We start from the raw sequence: 24,820 nt of genomic DNA, 5'->3' as shown, positions 1-24,820 counted from the left end.
TGTGTTCAAAAGGATCTTCCCGTGAGCCTCCACTGCAGTAAATCCAATCCAAACCAAATTCACTTAAATCCGTTGCTGCACAGATCAGAGAACCATGATCAGTTGGAAGTGATCTACGAGATCATCAGAGTCAATTCCCTGCAGAAATCACTATCTCATTCCTTTTTTTTTATTTTATTAAAAAAAAAAATATTATAAACTAAAAACAAAAGACAGAAAGAGGACAATAACAAAACAAAATTACATACATACATTTGAGGTTGATTCAACCCCAAAGTATTCAAAGTATTTGATTGAGATGGCCCACAGTAATAGAATCTGGTGACTCAGACTGTGCTTCACTTCTCCTTCAGTTAATTAGGGCAGGGTCTCCATGAGTCATTTCCAAAGTTATCTCATTGTTGGGAGCTTAAAAATGCTTTGCCCCCTTTTGCCAAGGTAATGTTGTTTTGTGTATCTCTGTCCAAGTCCCCATGTTTATTCTCTACCATCTAACTCATATTAGAAAGCTGATGCACTTAGCAACGGATAACTTAAGTGGACAAAAGTGATTTATATTGGCTTTTTAAACTGTCATTGCTGAAGTTTATTCAGCAATACATGGGGGATTGGTCAACGGAGGCTTTTGAACGACTCTCCTAGGCAGGGAGTGGAACCGGTTACTGGTCTTAATCGCATTCTTGCCACACCAACATTGTCTGCCAAGAGTTCCGCCTTTTTCCCAACATGCAACCTTCTTTCCTTCTTTCCTTCCTGGCTGCTGGCAAACTGGAAGGCAAAACGATAGGCCCAGAAACAGATTTTATTTGCATGCATTGCTTTTTAAACCAGTGTAAGTAGTGCAAACCCGTTAAACAAAACCACAGCCTCTCACTATTAGGATCTGGAATCCTGCTAAAAGCAGCAGCTTTACGTGAAGAACATCTAACCATCTACCTGAAGGGCTTTACCTGTGCCAACAATTCCCGCTTCCCTCTTCTAAGGAGCCCCACCTCTACCGTGTGATCTGCCTGAACAGTGGGATCCTGTAGGGCAGGAGGGGGCTGGAGCTGAGTACGGTCAGTGGAGGGTTTGAGGAGGAGTGCTGGGGAAGACCCCAGCCCCTGGCAGCCTTGCTGCCTTGACAGGGAGTTGCAACTGAGAATTCTGGCCAGCCATTCAAACCTTGCTTTGTCTGGGAAGCGAGTCAGGCACCCATCTCCTTCCTCTCCCCACATCACCACATGGGGAGTTGGCCTACTTTTGGGGAGGGGCACAACCATCTCACTAGCCTTAACCGTTCATCAAAACAAACTTTCCGACTCAGAGACTTTCACAGGACCAACTGCCACAATTGAGCCACAGCCACCCATCTCTTGCATCAGCAGCCAGGCACCCTTGCGAGGCCCTTTCTTGGGCCCCAACAGAGGGGCCACCTGTAGATCTTGTGAAGTCAGTCAGAGCTGCCAGGAGATCATTCACAGAGCAGGGAAGCCGCCCAGGTGTCCATAGTAAAGGAATCGCTCATTTGGAATCCCAAAGCATCTGGAGAAAGCTCAGGAAGTAGACACTGGATTATAAAAGGGACTTTTCCCATCTGGTGAAGGTGGAGGGGGGCTTAAGTTGTTGGATGCAACTAACAAATGCACCCAGAAGAGCAATTAAAGTGGAAGGATTTATTTATTGTTTTTTATTTATTGGTTTGATTTATATGCCACCTTTCTCCGGAGACTCAGGGCGGCTTACAATGCCGCCTCCTTTACCTACCTCCGAAGGATGGAAGATTGAATCAGCCTTGAGCCTGGTGAGATTTGAACTTGCAGTAATTGCAGGCAGCTGGCAGCTAAGTGCTACTTAACAGCACTTTAGTCTGCTGCACCACCAAGGCTCCTTATAATATTGCCTGGGCAAAGAAGAGATGTGCCTGTGACCTCACACATCTTGGATTAGCTGCAGCTTTTGCTGGCCTTCAAGGACAGCCTTAGAGAGAGAGTTCGTAAGCCTTGTAAGCCGCCCTGAGTCTCCGGAGAAGGGCGGCATATAAATCAAATTAAAAAAAAAAAAAAAGGTATGAATGGCTGTGAGCAGAGCCTCCTGATCTAAGATTGGTGGTAAATAGTGCACCAGGCAGAGTTGGTGCAGCTGTTCTCCCTTCGTTTCCAGACAGCAATATGTTGTCACTTAAGCAATAAGTTAAGCCAAAATCTTTACGGAGGCTGTGAGTGGAGATGAACCACAAGTGTCCACCTAAATATGCCACCATGAGGGCAACTACATCAGAATTTGGAAACTGGCCATCTTTTAGTGATATCTTTTGCCTGTATGTCTACACATAAATCCAAAGATTACGCAATAGCCATCAGTCTCCTGTAACCTCCTTCCAAAGGAAGCCAAACACATATTCCACACCTGGAATTTCACATCCTTCGGAGAAGCAGGCAAAAGATAAAACAGGTGGACTCTCTGCTGGCTCACCTGGACCAGCTCAGCTGCTTGTGATCAGGGGTAAAAGGACATTGTCCTGCAAATGGAGGAGAAAGGCTTCTATTTTCTGGATTGAAATATATATTTTATTAAAAGAGAGTACACATAATCATTACATTATTCATTTATCCAGCCAGTTCAAATTGAACCACATGCTGAAGGAAGACACTTTTCCATGCATGATAAATGCAGCTTTGTTGTCCTCAACAGATCTTCTGGCCTGAGAACTTCACAACAGCCCCTTGTTCTTTATTTTCCAACGGTTGTGGCATCTACCATTGCATGCTCAATCCATCCTTTACTGCCCAGGAGCAAAGACCGGCTTCTCCCACCAGCTCCAGTTATGATGGAACTACTCCTGGACTTCCCAGTCACTAGCGGTTTGGTGGGGGGCAGGTGCCTCCAAGTATTTAAGACCAAGTCTGGTGTTTCTCCTCTTGGAGGATCAAGAAAACTAGAATATGAAAGAAAGTACATTTCCTCAAGACAAACCCAGGTGATGCAGGAATCAATTTCACACCTGTGTCTCAGTGATCAGATTACCCAGGAAGGGCAATCTTTTAAAGGCTGCCCCTCCAAATTAATAAAATTATTATGCTTTCATTTTGTCCATCCTTTATATTATCATATTAAACTTCTTCATGGTCCTTAGAGAATGAGTTGACCACATGGCTGCTGCAGGCTCTCTAAGGGAAGGGAGGCACAATCCTAGCTCTATGTCCTGGCTACAATCCCAGCTTCCCTGGATTCTCTTTGGGGTTTCTCGAAGGCAGAGGCCTGGGGAACAGGTCCAAGAGGCAGGAAAGGCTCACAGTCCACAGTCCAAAGACTGTGGGTGTTCCCTCCTTAATCCAAACCTGCTTGATTTTCAGTCAATGGAATTCAAAATACTTTATTTTTTTTCAACTCATTGCTTAAAATAAAATCATTTTAGATAGCCATTAAGATGACATTATTATAAAGGAGTCTTAATAAAAGGAACAATAATCCAGCCAAACCAGTGGTGGGTTGCTCCTGGTTCGCACCAGTTTGCAAGAACCGGTAGTAAAAATTTGTAGTAGTTCGGAGAACCAGTAATAACATTGGCTGGCCACGCCCCCGAACTGGTCCCCGGCCCAGTCGCCGCTCGCTTACCCCACTCACCTCATCAGAGGCTTTTTTTTAACTTTTAAAAGCATTTTTTCTACAACCTCTTTGGCCGAAAAAATGCTTTTAAAAGTAAAAAAAAAAAAGCCTCTGATGATCATGCGGCTCAGCTGGGATCGTCAGAAGCTTTTAAGAGCATTTTTTTCTGCAACCTCTTTGGCCGAAGAGGTTGTAGAAAAAAAAATGCCTTTAAAAGCCTCTGGCGATCCCAGTTGAGTTGCCTGATCATCAGAGGCTTCTAAAAGCATTTTTTTCTGCAATCTCTTAAGGTTGTAGAAAAAATGCTTTTAAAAGTAAAATAAAAAAAAGTTGGCTACGCCCACCGAGTCACATTACCTCCTCCCCCACCAAGCCACGACCACAAAATAATCCACGACCACAGAACCGGTAGTAAAAAATTTTAGAACCCACCCGAGAGCCAAACCCCATGGAAACTCTGTGTAAGTGGGCCTTACCTGTGTACTAGCCATGCCTTGGCCTTGCTCTGGACCAGATCCTATGCCCGTGATGGCAAACCTATGGCACGCGTGCCACAGGCGGCACGTGGAGCCATGTTGCCTGGCACGCCAGCTCAGCTCCAGTGCGCATGCATCGGGAGTCTCTGGAGGCTGGGGACAGCAAAAAAGTCACTTCCTGTCCAACCAGAAGTTGGGAAACGGGCCGTTTTGGGCATCCGAGGGGGTGGGGAAGGCTGTTTTCGCCCTCCCCAGATGCATAGAGTGGATCTGGAGCCAGGTGAGAAAGAAAAATGGGCCTACTGGGTCATCGTGTGCTAGGAGCGGGGGGAAGGTGGGGTCGCATGCACGGGGCGGGGTGCATAGAATTATGGGTGTGGGCACACGTGCACGCGAACCTCCCCCGCCCCCCCTTCCTGGCACCCGATGGCAAAAAGGTTAGCCATCACTGTCCTATGCTATCTGGGCCATTTGGAGAAGTGCTCATTAAGAAGTAGGACGTTATGGTAGATAATCTTGTGTACTAAGCTTAGGTCGGAACGTAGGTGGTGTACTTCAAGGCTATCCAGGCCTAAAATTTCAAGCCTGGTGGTATAGGGAATTTTATTTCAAGCAGAGGATTTGAGGACTCTTCTAGTAAAATATCTCTGGACCTAATGTATTGACCTCTGAAATACAGTGAGGGTTCCAGGCAGGTGAGCAGTATTCATGCAGGTCTATAACGAAAACTAAAACCACAGTAGATTTGATTGTTTATGATGAAAGTCTGTGAAGATTAGTGAAGGATACAAGGATGGCAAGAGTTTCTGAATGTCAGAGATCACTACAATGCCAAGAGTGGATTTTGAGATAAATGAACATAGAAAGAAAGAGTTGAAAGAAACTCAATACTATGACTGTGGGAATCCGGAATTAAAAATTAGCAGAATGAATGTGAGTAGGTATCCTCTCTTACTGAAGAGGGCTGGGGGATTTTGGGAGTTGAAGTCCACAAGCCAAATTGCTAAGGTTGGACACCCCTACACTAAACCCTCTCCAACCCTATGATGCTGAGCATATTCGAGAAGCTTCCCGAGAGGGGACAGTTTCATGATGGCATCGATGATCAGGTCATGGGCTCCTCTGGACCCTCTCAAAGCCATCTGTCTGGGATGCCTCAATTTGGATCAGGCAGTTGGACTCAAGAGTGTGGTCATTCTGGCAGGAGCTCATGGAAGTTTCTTCTTGTCTTCTGGAAGCACAGGTCGTGAAAATAGTTGCCCCCAGGGCAATTTTTTCTGGAATCCACAGCAGAGGGCAGAGAGTAAGTGATTCTGATGGTCACTGCTGAAGGAAGAGGTCCTTTAGGTCACTATTTTTCAAACTTGGCAACCTGAAGATATGTGGACTTCAACCCTTGGAATGCTGACTGGGGAATTCTGGGAGTTGGTCCAGTCATCTTTAAGTTGCCAGGTTTGAAAAATACTGCCCAAGTGCTGGTGGTTTGTGCCTTTCTCAGTCATTGGGACTGGGAGCAAAGCTCACAGCTCTGATTTTTTGCTTCCGATAGGCAGTGCCTCCAGATTTCTGCACCATTTCCCAAAGTCTAAGGGAAGCATCAGTGAAGGAAAAGAGATGGCCAATGTCATCCCTTGCTCCCCGCTCGCTTTCCAGTCTTCAGGAGTCAAGAAATACCATCCAGAAAAGCAAGAGCCCAAGTAGCATAGAACAGGGGTCCCAGAATTCCTCCGTCAGCCATTTCAGGGATTTCAAGTCCACAAGTGTGAAAGTTGCCAAGTTTGGAGAGGTCTGGCTAGAGCCATATGGCAGCTCTTCCCACAGAGGGTAGGAGGGTGGCATGTCCACCACTGCCCTACTCAGTCCTGAGCCCCGTCTGATAGGGTTTCTGGAGATGTGTGCGTATGTGATGGAATGTGCAGCTGGAGTAGAGGTGGTGGTGGGGAATCTCAGCAACAGCACTGCAGGAGAAGGAAGTGCGCTTGGTTTTTTTGGAGTGCCTTGGCCTTGTTTATGTTTTAAACAAGCCATCGAGCCATCTGCTCAATAGGCAGGCTCCAGAAGGGGGATGCCTCCCGTGGTATCATCCGCGACTGCTGCCCTTTCCACGCCCTTTGGTTGTTGTCCTGGCTCCCCTCGGATGTTGAAATTTTCCAAAATTTCCATCATTAATTGGGTTATATGTCTCTTCAGATAATCCTCCCTCAGTGGTGCTTCGGTCATCCCCCCCCCCGGTCAGCAAGGGCTTCTAGTTCCAGTTTCCACCCCGGTTTTCGGTTGCCACGGCTGAGGGTGACTCCTCTGGTTCTTATCCCAGCTATCTTTCTTCCCGATACCAGCGGGGCTTTTCAGGATTCTCCAGGGTTACCTCATCCTCTCCAATGGGGTGTACAAAACAGGCATCCGACTGGGTGGCGGTTGCTGTCACCCCCCCCAGCAATCGGTTTCTCCCAGCTCTCTGCTTCGTTCAGACATGGTTTGCAAGGTCCCCTCAGTAGAGCGAAGATTGCTTCTCTGGGTTGACTGTTTTGCAGATCTTGCTCTTTGTAAGGATTGCCTCTCCTTCCAACTTAAGAAAGTAAAAACTCTTGAAACATGGTTGTTCAAGAGAACTTTTATTAAGCAGAAGTGAAAGCCATCCAGCTAAAGCAAGATCTGAATACCCTTAGGCAAGACAGTAGGATTAAAGTGGTAGAGACCCCTCCCTTTAAGTCAGAATGCAGATTTTAGTCAATATACAAGTGTGAAGATGTTTTCTTTACTAGTTTCTCTGAGAACCCGAACACACATGCATTCCCACCATTATCCCTTAAAGTGAAACAACCCACATGGCTATCATAAAAATTCCTGCAGGTAAAGGGGATCTCAGGGCTCTTTGGCGCTAGGATATAGGTTGTAAAGTATCTGTTGACACAGGCAATGCTAGTGAATCGAATCCAAGTGTCCCCCTTCTCCCGATTGATTGGCAGTATCACTTTTAAGGATCTGACAGGAAAGGGAGTCATCAATCTAAGATGTGAGGATATAAAAACGAGAGGGGTCACTCGGTTCCTATCCTTTCCCCAGTAAAGGCGGGGAATTGGGAGGGGGGGGGAGTCCTTTTTGAGGGCCAATTTTCAGCAGAGGCCCCCCAGGGGAACTGTGCCACCCTAACCCAGGGGTGGGCAACTAGCCAGACTTTAGGAAACGCTGGCCTGAACTTGGTGCTGCCTGTGGGGAAAGGGCCCCATGGGGTTCCATTACCTGCCACTCCCAGCTGAGGTGCGCAGCTCTGGCCCACTCACCCTGCCGGACTTGAAGCTCTCTCCCCCCTGCCCCCCCGTGTCTAGGCGACCGGCTGGTAGGCAGCAACTGGGAAAGACGGTGGCCAAACGTTGCTGGTTGCAATGGAGGGTTTTGCCTTTTTCACACCTGCCACCCAGCCACGCTTACCTGCCTGCTCCGTGGCTGGGCTGGCAAGGAGCTGCCCCATCTTGTTCCAAAGGCAACTCCGAGCAGGGCGGGCTTCAGGAGGGACCCCTTTTTCTCTCCCCAAATCTTTGCTGTGTTGGTTCACAAGCTGGCCAGCTCCTTTTGCCTTGCTGGGGGGATCTGGGGAGGGGTCTCGCACGTGGCCAGGCCCAGCTTCCTTTGTCTGGTTCAGGCGACAACTTTGTCCTTAATGATGTGGTTCCTCCTGATTTCCCAACAGATCTTTGCAAGAGATTCCTGCTTCTGTCAGGGCCAGGAAGTGGAGCTGCAGACCCCACTGATGAAGAAAATTCCTTTTATTTGCCAGGGAGGTAGAGATTGTGGGGAAAACACACACACACACACACACCCCTCTCTGGTAGATGACCGATAACACCAGCAAGTACCAAAAGGCACCACGGATGCTGGAGGTATAAAGCCAGAGGGTTTGGGGGAGGAAGGCTGCCCTCCCACAGCACCTTCGCTTGGACAAACGGCCCAATGCCCAGGCAGCTCCCAGAGATTGGCAGCATACAAATTGAATAAATAAATAAGCAGGCGGCCTCCTTGGCCAAATTCCCTGACTCGGCCCTTCCGGAGGCCTGCAGAGGTCCTTGCCTGCCTCCCCACTCAGACTCCTGGCTTTGTTGCCTGCACCTCTGGCAGCTTGGAATGGCTTCTCGGGAAATGGGCTGAGTCTGGGGGGTGGGGGGAAGGGCAGACTTTGCTCTCTTCTTGAACTAGCAGGAATATCGAGGCTGGCAAGGCCTTCACTTTGGAAGACACTTAGGCCCAGGTTTATTTATTATGTATTTCTTTTAGAGTCCACCTTTATGAAATTTTTACAAATAACTCATGGTGGCAAACATATCAATACTCATTTTCTCCACAACCACCATCACCCTGTGAGGGGGGCTGGGCTGAGAGTCACTGGCTGAAGGTCACCCAGCCGATTTTGATGCCTAAAGCTGGACTAGAACTCCCCATCTCCTGGTGATTGGCTCAAAGTCACCCAGCTGGTTTTCTTGCCTGAGGCAGGACTTGAACTCACGGCTCCTGGTTTCTAACCCGGTGCTTTAACTACCAGACCAAGCATGCCCAGGGTGCTTCCTTCTGCTTCTCTCTCTGGCTTCACCTTTCAGCAGGGGATCCCATCCTTCTTCTCCTTGGAAAGCCGTTTCTGCTTCCCTGATCCTTTCGCCTTGCTCTCTCCCACCCAGCCTCTTTAAAGTCTCCCTTTCCACCAGGGTCTTTTCAGCCGTGGCCGTTTGTGCACTCTTCCTTTTCTCTACCTACCTTTCAAATAGGCTGCAGGCTTATCAAAATACAAAGGACGGGAGGGAAAGGATGTTCTTTCCTATTGATTGAATTGTGAATTCCGTATTTATACTATATATATTTACATATTTATATATGCATAGCATCTGCCACACAGGGGCAGGCATCGGCCTTCCAGTACAAACTTCTCTCCGCTATTTTTCGGTCCCTCCGATCTTCGTCCACCTCAGTCTGGCCCTTGCAGGCCCTGGTTGCTCACTCAGATGCCAGGCCTGCCACAGGGCTTTGGCTGCTCCCGGCTGAGTTTGGCTTTGCCCGGCTGCAGAAGCCGTTCCTCAGGGCGCGCTGGCATGCATCTTCTCCAGGCAGCCCGTCCAGAAGGAGACGAGCCGGCCATCCTTGTTGCAGCAGAAGTCCGTGAAGTCTTTCAGCAGCCGGTCGGCAAACCTCTCGTCGCCAGTGGCACTGGATCGCCAGGTTTTGGTCAGCATGGTGTTATAGGCCCAGTTGTAGCCAATGCGCTCCTCGCAGAAGACGTTCTGGTTGGAGGAGCTGGTGGAGTTGCGTCGGCGGCGCTGCTGCCCGGAGAACTTCCGCTTGGAGTACGGCAGCTGGAGGAAGACCGTGCCTGAGTGGGGAGAGGAAGGTTTTCAGAGGACAGGGGCCTTCTGCGCGGGACGTGTCCCCTGGGCCTACCTCAACCAGGGAGGGCTTCTTCTAGAACAGAGGTGGGGAACCATGGCCCGTTTATGACTTGTGGACTTCGACTCCCAGAATCCCTGAGCCGGCATGAAGTCCGTAAGTCATGAAAGGGCCATGGTTCCCCAGCCCATTCTAGAAGGTGGGCTGCTACTGTGGACCTGAAGTTTACAGAGTTCTCTGGTTTGACAGACAGCTGTGCTGTTAAGAACCAAGAGCTCTTCCTGAGCAAAGAGGAGTTCAGAAGGAGCATCACGCCAGCTGGCTGGGCTTCGGACTAGCAGTGGCCATCAGGGTAGCGAGAGCAGGGCAGAAGCAGAAAGCCATGGCAAGCCCTCTTTCTCCTGTGCCCAGCAGCAGCAAGGGCAGAGGTATGTGGGCACACAGAGAGGTGAGCTGCCAGGAGGCAAGCTCTTCCTGCTTCCTTGCTGTCTGCGAAGTCCTAGAACTGCCAGAGACAAGGACTGCAGCCTCCCCTTTGGATGCATCGGCCACCTGCCCAGCAGCCATTTGATGCAGGGCCTGCCACCTCCACTCCGAAGGGCAACAGAGCTCACCTGTAACATGGATATACTGGGGCTTGTTCTCTGCAGGGAAGTTGAAGGCAGAGGCCGAGTATTTATCCTGTATGAATCCAAACCTGGTGGGAACAAAGCACAGCTCTTGTTGAGCATGCAAGGAGCACGCAACGCCCTACATCATGTAGGGCAAATCCCTCAGGAGCCTGGCCTGCCAGAAGCTTTATGGCCCCACTGAAATATCCCCACCCAATGCTGTGGCTCTTTTTTGGAGTGGCAGAGGAAGGAAAAGTGAAACAAAAGCCCAGCCTTGCGGAGGAAGCACTGCAGACTTTCTAGCTTCTTCCTACGCCTTGTGTCACCCACTGCACCCACCTCCTCACCAGCTGCACCTCCCCTGCTCACCTTTGTGCAATGGCCTCCTGCAGAAGGTGCATCCGGTCCCAATAGGTTTCTGGCTCAAAGCCTGCAAAGAGGACCAGGAGGGAGGTTCTGGTTGCTGCCAAGATCCCAGGATTTTTTGGGCACATCCCATGAAGCGTTCTGGAGAACTCGACAGCTGGGAAATGCTTCTGTGTTACCTTGTTTGATCCCAAGAAGGCACTGACCTTGTCTCCCCAAAGCTCCAGGTGATTCAGCCTCTCCCACCCAAGTTAGTATCTCTGCTGTGCCACCGCTGGAATCGCCTGCCCTGGTCTAGTGGAGGAGTTGCTGGTCTCATGCTTTCTTCTCTCTCCCCTTCCTGCCTGTCTCTGCCAGATCTCCTCCTCCCAAGAGGACCCATCCAAGTGTTTTTGTAGGTTCAGGTAGAGAAAGAGCTCACCTACCAGTTATGAAGGCACGGACTGCTGATTGGCCCGGGATCTGATGAGGGCATTCCACATTGGGACAGTTAGTGGACTAGGAGGAAGATCCCAACCACACCCTGTTGTATTCTTGTTTTTAACTTAGTTTAATATTTAATGTGTTTACAGCTGCTTTTGATAGTGTAACAGTCACTTGACAGTGAGATGGGCAGCATATACACTTAATAAACAAACAAGCAAACAAAGTTGCCACCAGGCATCCCGCATAGTTTACATACTTTCACTTTTCTGTAACTGCTTGGGAGCTTTAGGGAGGGAAGGCTCAAGGCCGCATTGCCCTGAGGATGGGATCTTCCCACCACGCTGCCTCTTGGCAAAGTCAAAACACCTTTGCGGCAGATGATTGGCTAAAGAGGGACACGTGAAATTGAGATGGGGGTTGAAGGGGACAATTAGCCTAACGCTTGGTGCCTGGATTTCAGACGCCACCTGACTTTTCCGCAATCGCTCTCTCCCAGGAAAGGCTCCCTTTGGAAATGTTCCTGGTTTCAAGAGTTTTGCTTTCTTGGGAGATCCTCACACTTTGCATGATCTGCAAGCTGGTGAAAAGCAACCAGCCGCCTCCCCCCCTCCTCACCATCAAAGAGGTGCTCACTGCCCTCTTTCAGCAGGCAGCTGATGCTGAGTGGGATGAAAAGCTGGGCTCGAAGGGGGTCTCCGTACAAGTAACTGGGCAGCGCAAACGGGCCTTCCAGGACTGGGACCAGCAGGAACCCACAGGAAGTGGCTTTGCGATGCCAGCCTTGGACCTGTGGAAACAGGGCAGGGTGATGGGAGCCTTTGCCTTTAGGAGTACCGGGTTCAAATGAGGACCAGACACGGCCTTGGAAACCAGCAGATCTGCAAGAGGCCGTTCTGACTTCCCAGGAAGCCCGCCTGCCAGAGCTCACCATCTCAAAGAGAACAGCTGCCGTCACCGCCATCCAGTGCAGCTTGATCTCAAAGGCGGCACTGAGGGAGAAGTTGCCGTGATAGTAACAGCTGCACCACTCCAGCCGATCCGTGCGGTTGTTTATGTCCACGTCCAGGGTCACCGTCCGCTGTTCTGGCACTGTGGCAGCTGCCCGGAGAGGAGCCGAAGAACACAAGGGAAGGGAGGGAGAGGTTAGCCATTGTAAGCCATTGAGGAAGCAGGACCCAGTTTAATCCTGGGTGCTCCAGAGACTGTGCAGTCCTGTTATTTTGGGTGCCCCCTCTGGCACCTCGAATGCTGTGACCCAGGTGGAATAAGGAGATGAGCTAAGAGCCTGCGTTTGTTGCTGCAGCTACTGGTTGAATTTTCCTCCATCAGCCACTCACTGGTCTCTCTAATTCCCATCATTTTGGCTGACTTGGGTCTCTCCAGGGTCTCCTCCCCACTGCCAGTTTCTGTGACTTTTAAGTTTAGAGAAAGTCAGAGCAGAAACCTGCCAGTGAGTTTATGAAATGCCTCTGGGGGTTACTGTTGACTGGGGGGCGGGAGTGGGGAACTAGGCCAGAGCCCACCTAGTCCTATGTTGCCATTCCATCTCAACCTCTGCTGCCCCCTGAAGAGTTTCCCCACTGCAATATGGGAGGGCAGGTAACAAAAAAATCCTTCGAGGCTGAAGCCCTGGCCCAGGTCTGTGCGTGCTCTCTTCCATGGCTCCAGGTGCTCTCCCCTTTCAACCCCAAGACTAGAACTCAGTCCGACTCTTGCCTTGAGAGAACAGCCAAAGACCTCGGCTGTTCTCTCAAGGCAAAGGAAAACATTGGTTTCCATAGAACAGAATCTTCGTACTTCAGGGTTGAACTGTGGGGTCCTTGGGGCTCTCTGAGCTTGGCTTTCCTTGCAGACATTTCATGACCCAAGTAGGTAATCAGTGCCAGAAGGGAGTGGGGTTAATGGAGAGGAGGGGGATTAGGGGGGGCCTTGGCGCTCTCTGAGCTTGGTGGTTTTCTTGCAGATGTCTCATGACCCAACCAGGGAACATCATCAGCTCAGGGAGTGGGGTTTGCGCTCTGGGACTAGCACTGATGATATTACCTAGTTGGGTCATGAAATGTCTGCAAGAAAACCACCAAGCTCAGAGAGCACCAAGGAACCAACAATACTGATTTTGTCCTAATGCTGTTGATCCTTGTTCTCTGTCATCCTCTACTTTTCATCTTTTATATTTACCTTTATTTTCATTGTTATTTTATTCTCCCTTCATTTTTTTCACCTGCTGGCCTTTGAACATATTTTCTATTACATAAATATATGAGAATATAGCATGGAAGGACATTCCCAGAGATTTACCTCTCAGATGATTTTGGAACAGCAATGCCCATCATGGCCTAAAGCAGGAATCTCCAACTTTGACATATGGACTTCAACTTAAGCTTTGCTGGCTGGGGAATTCTGGGAACTGAAGTCCACAAGTCTTTAAAGTTGCTAAGGTTGGAGAGCCCTGGCTTAAAGGGCCTAATAGGGGAGCCAATGCAACATTTTCAGATCCTCCTCCTCCCCACCCCCCATCTTCCTGGCCAGGTCCCACCTAGCTTGGAGGAACAGAAACCCCGCATTTGGGACCACCGAGAACCCCCAGCCACCCTCTGCATCCACGTTACCCAGTAACGCCGCCGCCTGGCTCCGTCCTCCAAAGCTGCGGCTGAAGGAGCTGTGCCTGCTGGCATAGGAGGCTGGGCGGCTGGGCAGCCACGGCAGGAGGAATGCTGGGATGTCCGAATGAAGGAGCTCTTCCGCCACAAAAGCCACCTCAAACCACTTTCGCTGGAAGGCAGAGAACTCGTCCTTGGCCGCCGTGTGCCACAGGGCGGGCTGCTGAATCCCCCCTGCAGAAGAGGGGAAGAGAAGCTCCTTTGGGACAGCTGACACTATCCTGGGCTGGGGAAGGTCCCCCTGCCCGGCCCACAGGAGATGGGGAGGATCTTTCTCCCTGCTCAGGAATCAGTCTCGGGAACAATCTCCAGCAGAGCCTCTTTCTTAAAGAGGAAATCGGGGGAAGTCACTCGGGTAGAGAGCTGACCTCTTGCCCCTTGGGCAGAGGAATGCCAGGGTGGGGCAGGGGTCTCTCAAGGTTAGATCCATCTGTCCCCCTTCCCCAATCCAGAAGCTTCTATCCCAAGAGATGGTGAAGGGTGCCCCCTGGGGCTCATTCAGAGCAGGAGAGGAGAGACCATGATCAACACAACGTGTTGCCTTTCGTCTCCGAAACATTCTTTGGTACAGGAAAGAATTTTCATTCCTTTTCCACAGGCCTCTTCTGCATCGGCCAACGCAAAGGAGGCCTGTGGAAAAGGAATGAAAACTAGCATTCCAAGGAGCCAGCCAAGGTTGCCCCAAGCCACCCAGAACCTGACCTCGCTCTTGCTCCTTGTCTTCCACCATCTTATAGAAATAAAACCCATAAATAAAGGTGCGAAGTGCCTCTCCGGAAGCATGTATTATCAGCTGCTCCTCCAGCATTTTCTAGAGAGAAGATGGAACGAAAATCCGCTTCAGCTGGAAGGACAGCCAGCAGCCATGCAGGCAAAGGGGGTTTGGGGGTGGGGAAATCCTGGTCCACAGAAACTGCTCATTTCCAACTGACAGGCTACAGCAGCGGTTTCAAGCTCTATTTCATTGAGGGCCGCATGAGGTTGTGTTTGGCCTCGGGGGGCCGGGGGAGGGGCGTGGCCAGGGTGGGCATAGCCAGCTCAACATCACTCGTGTCAGGGATGCCTGTGGTGGCCCAAGTGCTCTGCCAGCGAAAGCAGGCTCCGTAGCTCCGTTTCCAGGTGAGACAGCCTCCTGCAACTCTCTGCCAGCAAAAATGGAGCTCGCAAGGGTTGCCCGCGGCCCTCCCAAGCTCCGTTTTTGCTGGCAGAGGCCCCGCGGGCTGGTCATCCATTGTTTTCCAGGACGGCCCGCGGGCAGATCTAAGCACCCCTTGGGCCGGATCTGGCCCTCAGGCCTTGAATTTGATACCCCTGGTCTACAGGGAGAAGTGGGAGGGATCCTTTTCTAGGACCAAGGAACAGGTGGAGGTTTATCTAATAGTTCCCAATGCTGCCTGAAGCCCCCGGATCCTGCCAGGAAGCCCTCCTCCCTCCCTCCCTTCCTCCCCATTGGCCTCCTTAAGTGATGTCCACCTTCCTTAAGGCAGAAGGGAGGAATTCCATCCAGGCTGCAAAGAGCTGCTCACCTGCATGATGTCGATGGCCATGGCCTGCGTCTGCACCCCTTCCACCATGTTCACCAGCCAGTGCACGACTTCTGCACTGATGAAGCAGGTTGGGGAGAGGCCTTTCTGCTCAGAGAGCAGCTGGATCCCTGTGCTGAGAGCCAAACAAGGCCCGGGTTAAGGACGGCTGGAGTCTTCTCACCTCCCAACCTCTGCCCCTCTCCCCTCCCCCAGGGTCGCTGTGACCTCTGCCCTTCCCCCCCCCACCATGGTCCCTCGAGATCCCACCAGGAGAGAAATGGCTGGACTCCACTTGCCACACCCTCTTCCAGAAAGGGGCTGCCAGGAGGCAAGGGGAGTGAAAGGAACCTACGTGGGATGTTTCATGGCTTCAAGGATTTCCAGCAAAGTAGACGAAGATGTCAGGGAACTGGCAGAGGATGGCTGGGAGCTGCAAAATTGAAAGAAAACACGCCCTCAGCTGGGAAAGGGCTGCAGGACGACCACAAAGGCAGGACGCGTCTACTTAAGGTCAGCTCTCAGATCTTCACTGAAAGCCCCACTTGGTCCTTCTTACCTGTTTTCCAAAGGACCAGAAGTGGCCGAGGTCTGGTCCCCTCCGTGGAGAGAGCTGGCTTGGATGCTGCTACGGTCTATAGGCTGGGCTGTGTTGATAGCAGTGCTGCCTTCCAGGGTTCCTGGGACAGACTGATCGACAGAGACCTGGGGGAAGGGAAGCAGTGGCCACCACGGAGGTCATCAGCCTGAAAGCATAAATCTGATAAAGCCCTGCAGGCACACAGAGGAACTTTGAGTTGGCCCTAAGTGTAAGACTTGGGAGTTTCAGGCTAATACTCGCAAGCATCAAAATGCTTCAATAATGGAAACATCCATCAGGGTCCTGAAAATGAGAACTGGCGGGGTGCTCAGAAGTAGTTAAGACAGATACATAATCTGGGTGGCCTGGAATTTCCTTGACACTCACACATCAGGACCACAGAGAGCCCTGCCATTTGTTAGTTTCCATCTCTCCCCATGAATAGCCTGATGTTTCCATGGACCCTTTTCCACATCTGGACCCAGATTGTTGGGGCAATATGCTGTTTAGTATACTGTCGATTGTTGTAAGCCGCCCAGAGTCCTCGGAGAGTGGGCGGCATAGAAATATGATTAATAAAATGAAATAAAATAAAATCTGCAAATGGCCAGTCACATCGGAGATGATGGGCCAAAGGCCAAGTCAACAGAAAGTGTTCTTGCAGAAGCTCCATGAAGCTGACATGAAAAAAAGTAGGGCTGTTCTCTGCACCACAGGTTCAAGAGCATCTACCTGCTCACGGTCCATGACTTACCTGGGACAGGACCTCACAGTGTGTTCTCTGCTGTATCAGTGAGACTTGTGTGGCTAATGTGCTTCCAGCTCATTCCCCCAGTTCATTAAGGGAATGCGAGAGTGGGAGGGTGCATCAATTTATTCTGAAAATGGCCTCTGGATGAGGACCGGACCATTCTCTTTGGGTTTCCAGGACTGCGTCAAACGCTATGAAATGATTTTAGCCTCAGAAATGGATAGTCTTGCAACTCCCCCCAAAGAACAAAAGACAATCTTCTAGAAAGATCAGGCTCCGGAAAGAACAACCTCCATTTGCCCTGAAGCAACATCTGGAGGAAGAGCCCATGAGGAAACAGCCCCCTATCAATGGTAACATCTCCAACTGCCAAGTCTGTGCTAAGAAAAAGAAAATTCTTTCCAGCATCTATGAATTAATAGAGGAATCTTTACCTCTTTTTACTGGAAATGGTTAATTCTTCTGCCAGTTCCTAAATTTTCCACAAACTATTGACTTGTCCTGTTCCAGTTAGAAACAATCCCAATTGCTCAAAGTACAATTTACTTTCTTGCCCATAAAAGAAATCTTAGCCACGTCCCATTTTCTATTTTTGCTTTTCTATCAAGTAATATCCAAAAGTTGAAAGGGGAGCGAGGGAAGCCTGGCTTCGATTCTTTCCTGGTGTCAGGGGGCCTTTCAGAGAAGCCTGCTGGTCCAGGGTCCCCACCTGCTTGAAGCAGAGGCTTCCTCTGCAACCAGAGATCAGGCTCTGTCCTGAATTCATTGCAAGCATCTCACTGCGGGCCCCTCCAGCCTTCCTCTGCAGAATAAACAACAGCACAACTCACCTGAACTGGTTCTAGAGCAGTGTTTTCTCAACCACGGCGTCTCAGCTCTCTCAACCTTGGCAAATTTAAGATGTGTGATTTCAACTCCCCAAATTCCCCATGTTAAAGTCAACACATCTTCAAATTGCTATGGCTGAGAAATACAGCTGTGGTGTGTTCAGGGGCAACCTTCCTCCTCTGCCAGCAGCCTCACTCTCAGGGAAGGCTCCCCCTGGAGCTGGACCTGCCCAGCCAAACCTCAAGACAGCAGGGCAAGCCAACTGGGGCAGAACATCCACAACATCTGGAGCAGAGACCACCACCCATAGGCCAGCTCTTCCTCTTTAATTTACAGCCCTTTGACCCAACAATGATATCCAGCTCTCAGTCCGGTCAGTAGCACAGCCTATCATTCTGGCCAGGCTGAGGCAGCACAGCCCCAGTTTGGGGTGGGAGAATGGGAAGAGGGGGGCTGTTATGTGCAAGCTCCTTTTGCCCTAATGGGGAATTCAGGTCTCCCAAGCATCAAGGCCACCATACATCCCGTTGCCAAGAACTTGCAAGCCATCTCCGTTCCTTTGCACATGCTAGGTAGGATGCTGAAGACAGAGGGGAGTCCAGCTCCCACAGACTTTTCTCCTGTCTCTGCAGGAAAAAGGGCCAAGAGCTTCTGGCTTGGTTGCTTTCTAAAGAAAACTGAACAGTCCAGGAATAGAGAGGGCACCAAAAAGGGGCAGGCAAACAGCATTTTCCTCCTCAACCAAACCACACCCTTGTAACTCATGCAGACTCTGTAATGGTACGTGGGAAAGACCTTGGAAAACAGGGTGAAGAGATTTTGCTTAGGGAACAATCAGATAAGAGAGGAAATAGCCCTCAGCTGCAAAATGGGTGGAGAAAGGCTCAGAAGGGACTGTCCAAAGTTTCTTGGTGATGGTGAGAGATTTGTACTTTCAGACTTGCAAGATTCTGCTAATGTAGCTTACACGTAGCCAGAGGAATGAGTTCCTCTGGTCGTGTTTCTTGTCGGTCTTCCTGGGAAGGCTGACGGACTCAGCCTTCCCCAGGGGGGAATGTGGACCCCAAGTTACATTGTGTAGGATTGCCACAAAGAGCGTTCGACCTGTCAAAAACTGACCTGTGTGTGGAAGAGAGATGCTGCGCGAGGGCTTCGAACAAACTCCATAAAGAAGGTCCCGTCCTGAAGAACCAGGAAACAGCAAAGGCAGCAACAGAAACAGGGGGGGTGGGGGTGGGGGGGAGGGGGGGGAGAGATGTTGTGCAGATCTGTCACTCCAAGTGGAAGGTTAACAGGGCACGGAAACTGCAGCAGGCTGGGGGGGGGAGGGGCACCAGGTGAAAGGAGGAAGCACTCAGAGCATGCACGAAGGAGTGCCGAGGCTTCTGCTCCCACCCAGGTTGCCGTGAGAAGCTGGATCAGATGTGGCCTCTTCTGCAGTTTGCATTCATTTGGGCTGCACCCCAAGGTAACCGTTTGGGGCTCTTCAGATCAATGCATTTCTTTTGCCAGGGCAACAGAGTGTGGAGAATGGAGTGGAGCTACCATTTGCTTGTATTTATTTATTTGTTTGTTTAAAACTTTTATATAGCTGCCCATCTTTTAGCCAAGTCTGGGCAGCTTCCAATCAAAGATTTAAACACATATAAAGTGATTTTATATGTTTTTACCCCAGACTAATGCCGATCACATCTGCCAACCCACATTGGACCAGTGTGGCAGATGATGGTCTATTTCTCCCACATGCCAATACAACCTCAAAAACAGCCCTCATTCCCCTGAGGCCCTAGGCCTAGGGCAACTACCCACGGCAGCAGGAAGACCTGCCCAAAGGCCGAGGGTGCTAAGAATCCCCGGGTTAAATCAGGCTGCCTTTGGACTTAGGAACACTCAACATTCAAACAATGGAAACGGATGCTCAACTAGGAGAACTTCTGATTGAACTCAACAATATGCATTGGGATATCACTGGATTATGTGAAATACTACGAAAAGGTGAAAATTTAGTTGAACTTGATAGGTCTGGGCATTTTACTCTACACTAGAGGTACTGAAGATGAACAATGTGACAGGATTGGTTTTCTCCCCAACCAAAAGCTGAAAGACTGTAGTAAAATTATCAGCGTAGTCCAATGCAACATTTAATTGAACGAACAATACACGGTTCAAATAATCCAAGCTTACGAGCCAACAATAAGCTATAGTGATGATGAGGTGGAAGAGTTTTACAACAATGTGTCTCGCCTTCAAGATAAAGAAAAATGCCAATACAAACTACTAATGGGTGGCTTTAATGCAAGACTAGGAAGAACAATATCTGGAGAAAAGTGACTGGCCAGTATGGAAGTGATGAACATAATAATAGAGGCGACAGACTAGTAGATTTTGCTGAAGGACAGGAACTTTTTATCATGAACTCATTTTACAAGAAAATAGCTGTTCTCCTCTAATAGCTTATCACTCTTTATTTTTGTTTTTTGTGACATCTGTATCATTTTCATACATTCCTTTCGACAGTCTATCTTCACTTTACCTCGTACCATTCTATGGTCACTTCCAACATTAAAATGATTGATAACAGTACAATTACAAAATATGGTTTTATCACTTGACATGATATAGTCAATTTCCCTTGTGTACCGATGGATTCTTCCATGTTCTCTTTCTGCTAGCTTTTTTGAGATTAATCTGTCAAATCACTTTGCTCTATATAGTGCAAGATTTGGAAGAGATTAAAATTACGGACCGAAATGAACAAATAGTCAAAAACATCCTTGAATTTGCTACATCTATAGCACCACGGGGAAAATACTTTGTACAGTCAAAAATCTCTGATGAAACTATTGATTTAATGAAAAAACAACAATGAATAATACCAGAAGGTTCACTAATAAATTGGAGTACAACTGGGGTAGATTGAATTTACGATAACATATTCAAGAAGAAAAAGGCAATTGAAGAAAACAAAGGATTAATAGAGCAAAATGCAAATTTATAAATACATGAAAAGTTTTTGCATTAAAACGTGAAGATGCCTCTGTGTGTAGAACAAGACAGGAAATGTTAGAAATAATTGGAAAATTCTATTCCAAGCTATACAAAGATCAAGATCACTCAAAATTAATAACATCCACGAAAGAGGAAATGCCAGATATCCTAGTGGAGGAAGTATCGTGCCATAAAATCAATGAAAAATGGCAAAGCTTCAGGAAATGACCATCTTATGGTTGAAATGCTGAGAGCTGGTGGTCACAGTTTACGCAAGATACTAGCAAAACTATACTCGAGATACCTCAGAGAAGAAAAAATACCCGATGCATGAAAAAACGCTGAAGTAATTGTGTACACAAGAAAGGGGCCCAAGATGATTTTAAAAACTCGCCCAATAAGCCTTCTCTCAGTCATCTACAAGGTTTTCACCAAGACAATAGCAAAAAGAATGTTGAGAACATTAAATGATGTACAGCCAAAGGAGCAGGAAGACTTCAGAAGTGGATGCAGCACAACAGATCACATCCAGGTTGTTCAGCAAGTCATTGAAAAGCACAACGAGTACCCCAGGCCTCTGTGCGTGGCCTTCATTGACTATGAAAAGGCTTTTGACTCAGCATTCCAGCAAGCAATAATTAAGGCATTGCTCAACCAAGGTGTAGACACTGCTTACATAAACTTACTACAATCAATATATGAAAAAACATTGGTGACAATTTGCCTTAATGATCTTAAAGTGGAAATCAACATAGAACGAGGTGTATGATAAGGCAATATGATATCACCTATCCAAGGGTGAAATGCTCCCGGTTCGGACCGGATTGCCCGATCCGGTAGCGATGGAGGCGGGTGGTTCAGAGAACCAGTAGCAAAAATCCCTGCCCCCCCTCCCATGCCCAGCTAAGTGATCATCAGAGGCTTTTTTTTTTTTTTTACTTTTAAAAGCATTTTAAAGAAATACTTTTAAAAGCATTTTTTCTACAACCTCTTTGGTCGAAAAAATGCTTTTAAAAGTAAAAAAAAAAAAAGATTGCGCACCACAGCTGATCACCCCCCCCGCGCGCACTGTTCTACTTACCGCATGCCTCCTTTTGGCCTGCACTGCACATGCGCAGCCAGTGAACCGGTAGTAAAGCGGTTCAGATTTCACCACTGCACCTCTCCTTTTCTCAGCCTGCCTTGAAGAAGCATTTTGCAAACCAGACTGGGCAAAAGATGGAATAAAAATCAATGGCGCCTATTTAAATCACTTAAGATTCGCAGATGATGTTGTTCTCTTCTCACAAGACCCAGAAGAGCTACAAGGACACAAAAGCTGCACGAAGCAGTAGAACCGTTTGGCTTAAAAATAAACCTGAAAAAGAGCCAGGTTATGTCTAATAAATTCATCAAAGAAAGATTTTTTTATTTATCTGGAGAAGAACTAGAAGTAGTAGAGCGCTACATAAACCTTGACCAATGGTTCTCAATGGAAGATGATACAATAAAGGAAACTGAACGGCGTGTTAAATGTGATTGGCAGGCATTCAGCCAGCTAAGCATAATTTTCAAGAACAACCTCCCTCCCGCTATGCCTGAAGAGAAAAGTTTTCAATCAATGTGTGCTACCTACTCTAACTGATGCTGGTGAAACATGGACACTAACCTCACAATCGATACAAAAGCTATGAGTGGCACAGGGAGCCATGGAAAGATCCACGCTCAGCATCACAAGACAAGATAGAAAGGCCTGCACATGGATTAGAGAACAAAAGAAAATATACGATGCCATCAAGAGTGTCAAAGAATTGCAATGAAAATGGGCAGGTCACAGAGCAAGAAGAACTGAGGGCAGGTGGACCAAGGCAGTCATAGAATGGATCCCACTTGATCAAAAGCGTCCACCAAAGAGACCTAAAACAAGATGGATTGAGGACATCAGCAAGTATTGCAGGCCCAATTGTCCAAAGAAAGCTCAGGACCTTTGTTATTGGTTGGAAACATGTAGAAGAGACCTTCATCCTGCATGACAGACAATGGCTAGAATGATGATGATGATGATGATTCAGGAATTCAAATTAATCCATCTCTGGTAGATGAGAGTCCAATGGGGATGACAAGCTGGGAGTCAAGCCTGTGTCAGAGCAGAAATGGAAGTGCTGGCCCTGCCACACCATTCAAAGTCCAACCTCTCAAAACGCCTCTGACCGTCTCAGGGAGGCAGGAATCTCTCCGGGGTTTCACTTAGTGCCCAAGAGAGTTTCACTGAATGACTGTGACATTCAAAGCAGGTGGAAAAGCAGATGCTTTGCAGAATGCAGCCTGCAGCTGGCCGGCCATGGTACATTTCAAGCATTGGAACTATGCCTGGAGGTTGCAATGACCTGGCTGAGCCAGCATTCACCCCATGCCTGAACCCAACCAGGAGGGGCCGGAATACCAGGCTTTGTTGTGGCCCGCCAGCAGTCTGCGCGGATTGTTGCTGATCCCGACGAGGAGGCTGGTGTGGTGCTGCGCCAGCAGCCTGTGCAGCCGGCGAGGAGGCTGGAGAGGATGTGGTGCCAGAGGCAGGGATTCAGTCAGGGCCTTCAGAACCTCCAGAGGCTCCTTTAAGTGAAGAGGATGAAGAGGAGGAGCCTCTTCTCAATGCACAGGCACGCAGAGCTGCCAAAAGGCAGGAGTGGCTTCTCAGGAGGAGGTCTCCTTGAGAGTAAGGCTTGGGGCTAATTGGCCACTCCCTTAGCCTATTTAAGGAGGAACGCAGCTTGTAACAAGCTGCAGGAAACAACTTTAGTTCGCTAATCATCGCGTTGGGATGTCTCTGCAACCTTGCTTCTGGGCTTTCTGCCAACTCCAGTCAGACTCTGACTATCTTATCTGTCAAATTCTGGCAGGCTGTTAAGAACGCTTATTAGCAGCCGGCATTTGCTAAAACTGCGTTATTTGAGTAAACTAAGTTTTGTTCAGAGTTTGTGTATGCTGTGTTCTTTGGGATCTGTAGCTGGGGCAGAACAGGCTTGTATTTTGAAGTGCCAAAGGGAGGCATTGACAAGCATCTCGCAACTGGGCCTGAGCCCCCGTCGGTGATCCAAAACGATCAAAACAGGCGTGCAATGCAAGAGCTGCCCTGTGGGTCAAGCATTTCAACCCATACACACACACCTCGTTTTCACCTTGGAAGAATGCAAGGACCTCAGCTGAACACTGTCCCCAAAGATCCCCCACCCCCACCCCCCAAAATGAAAGACTTGCTAACTGTGAAGATGAGTGTTCCTCAACCTTGGCCACTTTTAAGACGGGTGGACTTTAACTCAGAGAATTCCCCAGCCAGCTCTTTCACATATACCTCATCCACCTGGTCTGGTGTCACGACTCATCCCTTATCTCAGATTGGTGACCCTGTCAGCGGTTAACTGAGGGCACATGCAAGCCACGTGCACAGAGCCCCATGCAGGAGTGTGTCATTGTATTGAAGCTTCCGTCCTCACCTTCCGTGGACTGTCCAGGTAGGTGGGTGTCATGGCGATGCTGCCAGTCTCCGCTGGCTGGACAGAGGTCTTCCCAGCAAGGGCTGCGGCTTGTTGTTCCCCCAATATCCTAGAAACAAGTGAGAGAGGTCCATGAAAAATCTCTCAGCCATCATTGGAGAAGAAACGCCCCACCTCCATGCCAGGACTCCCTGCGAGCTCCTATCAGAGATTTTGATTCTAGGCAAGGAGCCCACAGACACAGGACTACCCAGAATGCCCCCCACCTGTGGGGGCTCCAATGGGGAAGCATCACACTGGAAGTGGTTGATAGATTAATATGGATCCCACCTCCCCCCCCCCGCTCATCTACTCCCCCCTCTCCATCTTTTAGTTATAGCTGTAATTTGTATTTTTATAGTGTCTTATTTTTATTGTACAGGTAGTTCTTGAATTATAACAGTTCATTTAATGACTTTTTGAAGTTACAATAGCACTGAAAAAAGTGACTAATGACCATTTTTCACACTTATGACCCTTGCAGCATCCCATGGCCCCATGATTTACATTCGGATGCTTGACAACCGGTTCATATTTATGAGGGTTGCAGTGTCCTGGGGTCAATAGCCTTGGTGGCGCAGCAGACTAATGTGCTGTTAACTAGCACCAGCTGCCTGCAATTACTGCAAGTTCAAATTTCACCAGGCTCAAGGTTGACTCAGCCTTCCATCCTTCCGAGGTAGGTAAAATGAGGACCCAGATTGTGGGGGCAATAAGCTGACTTTGTATAAAAAAAGAACACCGCTTGGGGGGGGCCCCGAAAGCCCTACTCATCAGGTATATACAAAAGTATGAAGCCTATTGGTTAACGTGTTGTAAGCCGCCCTGAGTCTCCGGAGAAGGGCGGCATATAAATAGAACCAATAAATAAATAAATGTGATTATTTTTTTGTGAACTTCTGACAAGCAAAGTCAATGGGAAGCCAGATTTACTTAAGAATCATGCTACTAATTTAACAACTGCAGTGATTTACTTAACAGATGTGGCCAGAAAAATGGTAAAATGGGGCAAAATTCACTTAACAAATTTCTCACTTAGCAACATAAATTCTGGGCTCAACTGTGGTCATAAGTTGAGGACTACCTGAATACATATTTTTGCATTGTTTTATTCTTTTTAACATTGTAAACCACCCAGTCTTCTTGT

General features: G+C 48.7%; 1 protein-coding gene across 12 annotated transcripts in view; it reads right to left on the bottom strand.

Moving 5' to 3' along the window:
- Positions 1 to 6,660: 6,660 nt before the first annotated feature.
- The window catches only part of DEPDC5 (DEP domain containing 5, GATOR1 subcomplex subunit), a 56,710-nt gene continuing 38,550 nt past the window's right edge, over positions 6,661 to 24,820 (bottom strand). For 7 of the 12 annotated variants that reach the window (XM_087880082.1, XM_087880084.1, XM_034438517.3 and 4 more), the window contains 12 exons: positions 23,635 to 23,743; positions 18,296 to 18,358; positions 15,577 to 15,722; positions 15,373 to 15,450; positions 15,021 to 15,153; positions 14,197 to 14,305; positions 13,444 to 13,668; positions 11,763 to 11,932; positions 11,450 to 11,621; positions 10,412 to 10,472; positions 10,046 to 10,128; positions 6,661 to 9,417 (listed from right to left, as the gene is read on the bottom strand). In XM_087880082.1, the coding sequence (XP_087736208.1) occupies positions 9,125 to 9,417; positions 10,046 to 10,128; positions 10,412 to 10,472; positions 11,450 to 11,621; positions 11,763 to 11,932; positions 13,444 to 13,668; positions 14,197 to 14,305; positions 15,021 to 15,153; positions 15,373 to 15,450; positions 15,577 to 15,722; positions 18,296 to 18,358; positions 23,635 to 23,743 (1,642 nt within the window). In that variant the 3' untranslated portion in view covers positions 6,661 to 9,124. The remainder of the gene's footprint in view (positions 9,418 to 10,045; positions 10,129 to 10,411; positions 10,473 to 11,449; positions 11,622 to 11,762; positions 11,933 to 13,443; positions 13,669 to 14,196; positions 14,306 to 15,020; positions 15,154 to 15,372; positions 15,451 to 15,576; positions 15,723 to 18,295; positions 18,359 to 23,634; positions 23,744 to 24,820) is intronic. The other 5 variants (XM_034438512.3, XM_034438516.3, XM_034438514.3 and 2 more) reach the window with 1 other exon arrangement.

This window comes from Pantherophis guttatus, chromosome 17 (assembly GCF_059756535.1).
Source record: "Pantherophis guttatus breed Tessera chromosome 17, ASM5975653v1, whole genome shotgun sequence".
NCBI classification, from domain to species: Eukaryota; Metazoa; Chordata; class Lepidosauria; order Squamata; family Colubridae; genus Pantherophis; species Pantherophis guttatus.
This window is presented reverse-complemented; position numbering and strand designations above follow the sequence as displayed.